At 37.8% G+C, this 7,782-nt stretch overlaps 1 protein-coding gene across 2 annotated transcripts; it reads right to left on the bottom strand.

Annotated features, from left to right (window-relative positions):
* Positions 202–6,464, bottom strand: LOC109833384 (probable galactinol--sucrose galactosyltransferase 2). Of its 2 annotated transcripts, none has more exons than XM_020401033.1 (13): positions 6,292–6,464; positions 5,985–6,189; positions 5,662–5,897; positions 4,528–4,618; positions 4,366–4,414; positions 4,076–4,167; positions 3,693–3,803; positions 2,921–3,599; positions 2,759–2,826; positions 1,828–1,962; positions 1,492–1,709; positions 820–908; positions 202–722 (listed from the first exon to the last, which is right to left on the bottom strand). In XM_020401033.1, the coding sequence occupies exons 2-13, from the start codon at positions 6,173–6,175 to the stop codon at positions 381–383; spliced, it is 2,301 nt and encodes a 766-aa protein (XP_020256622.1). In that variant the 5' UTR covers positions 6,176–6,189; positions 6,292–6,464; the 3' UTR covers positions 202–380. The 2 variants fall into 2 exon arrangements, with proteins under 2 accessions (XP_020256622.1, XP_020256624.1); XM_020401035.1 differs by having other exon boundaries at positions 5,985–6,181.

Below are 7,782 nucleotides of genomic sequence, written 5' to 3'. Positions count from 1 at the left end.
GTCAATGTATTCTTTTGTTGATGGCATGTCATTAATCTCAGTGGTAATCCTTTAAAAAAGATTTTTGACAAGGAGGTTAATTTTATAAGTTAAACTATTATCTTTGAAATTTTATTAGTCAACTGAAACGGAAGTATCATCCAATGCACCTGTCTGATCCATACAAAACCGAACCCTACTACAAAGCAACATAGTTCATACTAAATAGTTTACTTGGATACTTTATTGCATAAGCGGTGGACGCAAATACTACAAGAAGCGCAATACATAACTCATCTCATACTATATTACATGCATATAGAGTTTGATCTAAAAAAAACTACAACATGCAGACTCAAATCACCCCCTGATACCAATAACCCAATCACATGAGTCTCCCTCTAAACTTGGATCTCCAAGTTCCATCTGTACATTTCTATCTCTGGCACCGGAATATTCAATGTCAGAAGCCCAGAATCTGAGTCATAGCTGAACTCAACTTCAGAGGAATCCAAAGTGCATCTAATTGGCTTCTGAGATGAATAAGCTCCAAACCGACCACAGCCACGGACTCTCAGCATTATAGTTGCAGTAGCTGCTCTGTCATCGCCGAGGGAATTTTGTGCATCGGAGATGATATTGTCGTCTCTATTCATCTTGACATTATATTGTTCCACTGCTCCTCCAGAATTGAACATGTTGAGGAGTCCAATGGGTGCAAACGATATGCCAGGTGCAATTTCCTGCATAAGAAGTTGGAAAAGAAAACAAGTCGTTATGAAGTCTGCTCGTCCACCATTTTGAAGTGGACTGTAATTGAACATTTTTTGGAGGTTTTACCTTTAGAGGAGAAATGTGGAAGAGTTCATATTCTAGGACTTTCAGTGTAACTGGCAACGTTGCATCCTTTGGCATCCGAATAACGTCTCCTGGAGATCAGTCAGAAAGGGAAGTATAATAAGCAAAAAAAAAAGGCTTGTAAAATCACATTTGTACATTAAGCTATATGCAAAATTCCAAACTGTTTCGTGTCGTACCCTGCTAATACATATCCTACTAATACAAATATAGAGTAAAGACATTGATATAATTCATTGTTTTGCCATGGTAGGTGAATATGAGTCACTTAACTGTAATCACATTACAAAAGAGTATACAGTATGAGACTGCTAAGAAAAAAAGTTATGGGAATGTGAGATACATGATTAAACACCTAAACAACTAAAAAACGGACGTTTAATTTGGTGCATATGATCAGTCACATAGTCAACACTTGATTATGAGACATGACAAACAAGATAACATTCCAGCATCAGCAATGAAGGCATATCCAGGTTTATAAGAGTAATTTCTTCTTCACTGATTGTGCGTCTAATTGTGCACTCAATTATATTCATCATTTCATAATTATAGTTGTATATGCAAATTTATTTCAATTGCGGATGCTAATTTCTCACACGAGTATCTGTTGACATCCCTATGATTGAAGGTTGAATGATAATTATCACTAACCTGATTTATAGATGTAGATGATGGCTTGGCCATCCCAGCCTGGACCAGCAAGTTGGGCAATATTGTCAACATCCTGAGCTCTGACAGTGCCAGTGAGAATGCCAGGATCAGCATTATGGATGCGAGTCTTCTTTTCTACCTTGCACCAACCTGCACCCTGACAGTTGAACACTCCTACCACGCCCGTGCACTTGTTCACATTCCATATCTTGAGTAAGCTGCAGCAAATAATTTGCGCCATCATATTAGATATGATTTAACTTGAAGAAAACTATACTACCAACTTTGGCCTTCACCACCTAGCTGATGTCACAGATAGGAGGGTTTAGTACCGACCTTGTGCCATCTCTAGCAGGATCACTGAAGAGGCTATCACGGGTGGGGCGACCTGGGAGTTGTGCTCTGAGGACTGAGCCATCAGGGAGCACCAATTTCTTTAGTAGCTCAAAGTTATGGCGGCCTGGCTTATCACTGAAAAAATGAGAATGAATACCAGTTATTAGAAAGGAGCAGTACCAACTGAAACAAGAAGACAAAACAGCTGACTGCAACAGGAACCTAGTCGGTAATTGCAAAGTAAAAAGTAAGCCAATTTTGTTGAACTTTGGACATAAGGTAAGGGTAACATCTAGAGTTATCTCCATACTTTAAATTGTTGTTTTGAATCTACTTAAATTGACAATGAATAGGCATTTAGTAATGCATAGATGTCATAATCAAATAACTCGTCCAAATTAAATAAATGTAGGTTACAACAACTGACATAGATTACTGGAACCCACAGAAAATACTGATAATAATTGACATTTGTCAAGCAAAATACACTTTACTTAGTTCACATTTCTATTATGGTGTGTTTGGGAGTTTACTTAGGGAAGGGAAGGAAGGGGAAGGAAGGGGAATTTTTCCCCTTCCTTCCCTTCCCCTCCATTACACCCCAATTTGGGGTGTAAGAATTTGGGCCAAATTTCCCCTCCATTCCCCTCCTCTACCCTCCAAAATGAAACTCCCAAACAAGGTTAAAATGAAATTTCCCTTCCCTTCCCCCTCTCTACCCTCCATCCAAACAGGTCATTAACCTACTGATATGCCTGATTTTTTTTATGCACACATATAAGAATACAGCAGGATATACAAGATATTCAAAAATTACTAAAACCAAAATCACAGTCTTTGGATATCTGCACTACCAAATTGGAAAGTATAAATAACAGAAACATGTGTATATATGATTAAATTATAAACGGAGATTATAGTTCCTTCTTACCTAACATATATAGCACAGCCACCAACAGCTCGAGCTGCAGCATGATATTCTGCAGCGGGATGCAGGCTCTGCAGGCAAAGGCAAAAGTTAGCACATACTATCAATACAACCAAGAAAACAATAATCCAACTAGACAAAAAAATTGGTTGGGAAGCTAATTACATGGAACATATCCCAATCAGGCAGCATAAACTCCCCAAGAAACAACGTATTATATGCCACAGACGATATATGAATAGTATGCGATGCCGGATCCCTGGGATAAAAATCATCAGAAGCCCTAACCACCGCAGTCTGCTTGGCACTATAAAGCCCATCGGTATTATGACACATACAAGAAATACACCCATTATCAGGAAAATTCCTTGAAACTGAAGCCTCTAAAGCCTGATGATATGCTCTAGTGAGAGAAACACGACCCCCATGTCCAGCACCAAGAGTCTCAATTATGTTCTGAACATCGACTTTGACTCCATCAACACCACAAGAGGCTAAGTATTGGTGAAGCTCGTTGTAGAAATCATACACTTTTTTGGGGTGGACTAAGCCAAGTCCATGGACTGAGAGGCTGTCCATCACTATATCGGGTTGGTTTCCCATGACTCCGGGGGATTGAACTGGATAAGCTAGTGAAGAGTCATAGTGCTCCATGCCCTCTGCTGCTGGCTTAACTCCTCCCCAGTATCCGGCTAGAGCATGCCAAACATAGACATATTTGCAGTTGTGGTGTTTTTTTGCTTCATCTACAAGAAGTTTGAGCCCTGGTGTTTGGCTGTTCGTGTCATTGTTTTTGTTCTGGAATTTGGAGTTCTCCCTGATTCCTGTCAGTCTGCTCGCAAACCTGGACAATGCATGAAGTGAAAAAAAGTTATTTCAGTTTGAAATTTGAATTGCTGTTGAAATTCTGTGATTTAAGGATATATGAGACACTTACTGTGCTCCTTCTTGAACAACGACGTTTGATTGTTCCTTATCTTCACTGCCAATCTGCTGCCAGCCATCATCTATGATTAGGAACCTTGGAGGTGTGCCACCATCTGATAAACTGTGACACAACGAAGTAACAGTTAAAATCAACGAGTTGAGTTAAAACCATAGTTCATTCTTCAGTCGATACAATGGAGACTGTGAAACTCATGGGCCTTCAATTCGCGGGCCAGATTAACAAGGGTCCGTTAGAGAACCCCGTCGCTAATTTAAGCTATCCATTCATGGATTAGGGATGAACCTTAGAAGGTTGGTCCAAAGTAAGATTACGTGTTAGTATACTATGGGCTAAATTAGGCTTAGCCCGTTAAAAGAGTTTGTTGGGCTTACCTTTTGAGGCCTTGATAGACTCCCTCTGCAGTGACATCAGTATAGAAAGCATCCCACGTGCACCACCCAAACCAGTCCACAAAAGAAGGCAACTGTAGCCACCAGCCAACAAAAAAAGATCAAAACCTCATTGGTCAACCCAAAGCTCACAAGAACAGACCAGTATCCGTCTCATAGAGCCAAGATATTTAAATTTATAAGAGGAACAAAACAAAATAGAGGTAAAATATCTACAATCAACTTGAGCATGAGATTCAGAAATGAGGTCCAATAACAACAGAAGCCCATACCTTCTTCTTCTCTCTATCATGGAATGTCTGCAAGTGCTTCTCAACCTCCCTGTTTTTGTAATATTATCCAATTCAGTGATCCAAGTCCCAAGAAACTTGTTTGATTTTACTTAACCAATCAAAAGTTAGTACAAGTTATTTCTAGCAAAGTTTTGGACTTACTTGACTGCTTGGTTGATGACTTCAAATGGATTGGTCCCCGCGTGCATATACACCAAATAATTCCCCTGCTTAGTCTCCACCGATTCATCACCTGCAACATCAAGAAGCACAGTTTAATAGCCGCAAATATAGTTAGAAATATGGAGGCATACATCCAATTTAAATTTACTAGCCATACATCATCTATTAGACAACTTTTGTTAAACTAATAAATTAGTAATATCAATTGCAGAAATGAAATTTCAAGTTCTGATGTAGGGACCTTATAACTACATAAAATCATAATATTCAACTCTTTAAAGAAATTGCCTATGCAAAAGGATTTAACATGATATCAAAACATGTTAAAAGTATAAACAATAAAAGTTATAAAATTATGCTTTTCATTTTGAAATTACTATTCAGAATTTTCATAAAATGGAATGGAATTTCAAAGAATAGTACTAAATACGTCCCAAAAGAGAATAACCATCAAAAGTACAGAAGTTTTATTTGTGGGCAATTGACTCTATTAAAATTTAACACAATACAAACACGAATTCACTTATTGTTCAGATTGTAATCTAATCAAACAATATTAGACAATCTCAATAGGAACTTTCGTATATTAGGGGGGGAAATGTAATGCTAACGCAACTACTAATGTCACACTAACTTTATACCACATATATGAGGGATAATTTTTCATAGTATTTTAAATAGACAATTAAGTTTTATATTATCAAAATGAGCATGACTAATCAAAAAGGGTTATTTATACTTTGGTACCCCAAAGTTTTACAATATTTTCAAAGTTTTTTCTAGCACTTTGAAGCCACAAGGTTTACACTTTTGTTTTCATCTTGATACCTCAGAGTATATTTCTAAAACTTCGGTACCCCAAACTTGACACTTTTAAGAACTTCGATACCCCAAAGTTTAAAATGTGTAAACTTCGGGTGACCAAATTAAGAGATGTGTAAACTCTTGGGTATCAAAATGCCGGAAAAAACACTTTGGCTATCAAAGTCATATATGGGAACTGGGGTGTCAAAGTTTTAAAAGATATAACCCTTAGGTAGCGAAGTGCAAATAACCCAAATAAGAATCCATCTCTTGAACTTCTAATTTCTCCGGAATTTTATGAGAACTCACCGCTTTCAAGGCAAATCTCAACCTCATCCCTCTCATTCCCTTGTAACACCGCCCTAAATTGCCCCTCCAGCAACGGCAAGAATACCGCATAAACCGTCTCCTCCTCATCCGCCGCCTCGCCCTTGCACTCAACGAGCATAAACTGAGTCTCCAGCGGCACATCCCGACCGCTGCTCCCCATCCTCTGCGTCATCCACCATAGCTTAAACCGGAAGCAGCACATAAACCTCAACCCCCTAAAAAAAAAAAAAAAAAAAACAATTCAAATTAGAGGGTGGTGGAGCACGATAAGGTAAGTTGGGGCAGGGTGCAAGATAACTCACTCTAGCTTTCCAACTGGGAACACGTGGAGGCTCTTGGTGTCCGTTGCGGTCGCACCAATGAAGGCCCCCGCGACGAGGCCCGCACCTGATCCGGGAGTGAGACCGATGTTGTCCGGGACGTTCGTGAGGACGGTTTTCCCGTGTACCACCAGATTTCCGTCGCTTATCGTGATCCTCGGAGTCACCGTCATTTTTTCCTGCAGGTCTTCCAGCAAAAATAATTTGCATACGAATGTCGTCAATTTTCCATCAGATTCAATCTTTTTTTCACTGGAATATTCGTTAGATATCTATGAAATTTTCTTACCTCTTAATTTCTCTTCAAACTCCGACCAAGATAATTCGAGTGTAAAATGAAATAGGAATGCAAACCAAAAAAAGGAAGGAAAGTACTCAGAAGTGCAATTCCCAAAAAGGGAATGGCTCTCCCGTAATAAGACGCACTAGAGCACACAAACTAGATGATACTGTTTGGTCCGCCCGCTCACGAGAATGGGACTGCACAGCTGGATCCCAAGGGTTTATATACTCTCCCAGCCGGTAAACCTCGAGTAACTTCCACACGTTTTACCGACACGTGGCATTAACCTTACAAATGCCCTCGTGCAAGTAATAATCCTGGAGAATTAGTAAATTATTAGAAATTAACTCATATGTGTTGTTAATACTAATCATTAATGTCTTTAGCCACCGAAAGAAGGAAGTCGAGCTGTTGTTGACGGTGGCGGCTACGGAAGCACGTGGCGTGCCGTCCTTTGCGCGTGTGAGAAATTTGCCGATTCTACGGGATTGTGATTTTTTTCTGAAAGTCTCTGGAACAATCATTTTTATTTAGTGCTGAATTAAATGATGGATTTACTTGTTTCCCTTTGATAAGCATTAAGCAGCTACTTTTCTTGGACAAATTCTAGAGGATTTCGGGTGTATTTTCTTCAACAGAGAATGACTTATGCGCTATCATTTTGATTTATATTTTAATTTTTAAGAAATAACAAGAAATATCTTATGTTGATGAATCGGTGTTGCAATTTTCATTTTTTTTTAATTCGTTTCATTGACATTTGTGTGTATCGTTTAAAATATCTATATTCAGAAAATAGTTTTGATTTACGGCATCGTGAATTTTGGTCACCCCAAAATTATTTGACAAAATATGTATGCAATAACTATCTCACTCAAGATAATTGGTTAAGTTTGATATTGTCTTGCATTTATATGTAATACAAAATTATTACCGAAATAATAATAATACTAATAATGATAACATAGGTCTTGTAAAATTTTTGTTCCTGAAAATTTACCTGGACTTTAAAGCTGAAATGCATACTTTGTCACATTTCATCTTCTTTTTTCCTAAATTGCTTCTTCAACTGTGTTGTGACTCCATAAAACTTTAACAAGCGGTATGCTTCTGTTTGTCAATTCTTGTGACTTGTAATCTAAGATGTTTACCTGTCTTTATTTATAGGACAAATCAGCATTCAATTTCAAAGTCTTATAGTTGAGTACATGAGATGGGTAGGAATGATATTTATTTTCATCTTTTTACTCATTCAACAATTGGTATAATGGACAATAAATAAAAGTGTTTACTTATCATCCATACTGGCACGTACAAGTAATTTTAGATTGCAATCCAAGCAATTATGTATTGGAAATGTCCATCAATATATGATGATTTACTTTATGTAATTTAGTTATATACTTCAACGTAGAAAATATATCCTGCAATTATTTAATAAGTAAATGAATGGATGAACTCAATAATAATTTTAAGGATATTATTAAGGATTTTTGT

Source organism: Asparagus officinalis, chromosome 3, assembly GCF_001876935.1.
Source record: "Asparagus officinalis chromosome 3, Aspof.V1, whole genome shotgun sequence".
NCBI lineage: Eukaryota > Viridiplantae > Streptophyta > Magnoliopsida > Asparagales > Asparagaceae > Asparagus > Asparagus officinalis.
This window is presented reverse-complemented; position numbering and strand designations above follow the sequence as displayed.

Bases quoted from the DNA above. Each gene is read 5' to 3' on its own strand.
- LOC109833384 (XM_020401033.1), bottom strand. From the start codon at position 6,175: ATGACGGTGACTCCGAGGATCACGATAAGCGACGGAAATCTGGTGGTA. The intron at 4,619-5,661 runs GTGAGTTCTCAT...TTGATGTTGCAG, and splicing joins TGAGATTTGCCTTGAAAGCG to GTGATGAATCGGTGGAGACT. The intron at 2,827-2,920 runs GTAATTAGCTTC...CTTTGCCTGCAG, and splicing joins CTGATTGGGATATGTTCCAT to AGCCTGCATCCCGCTGCAGA.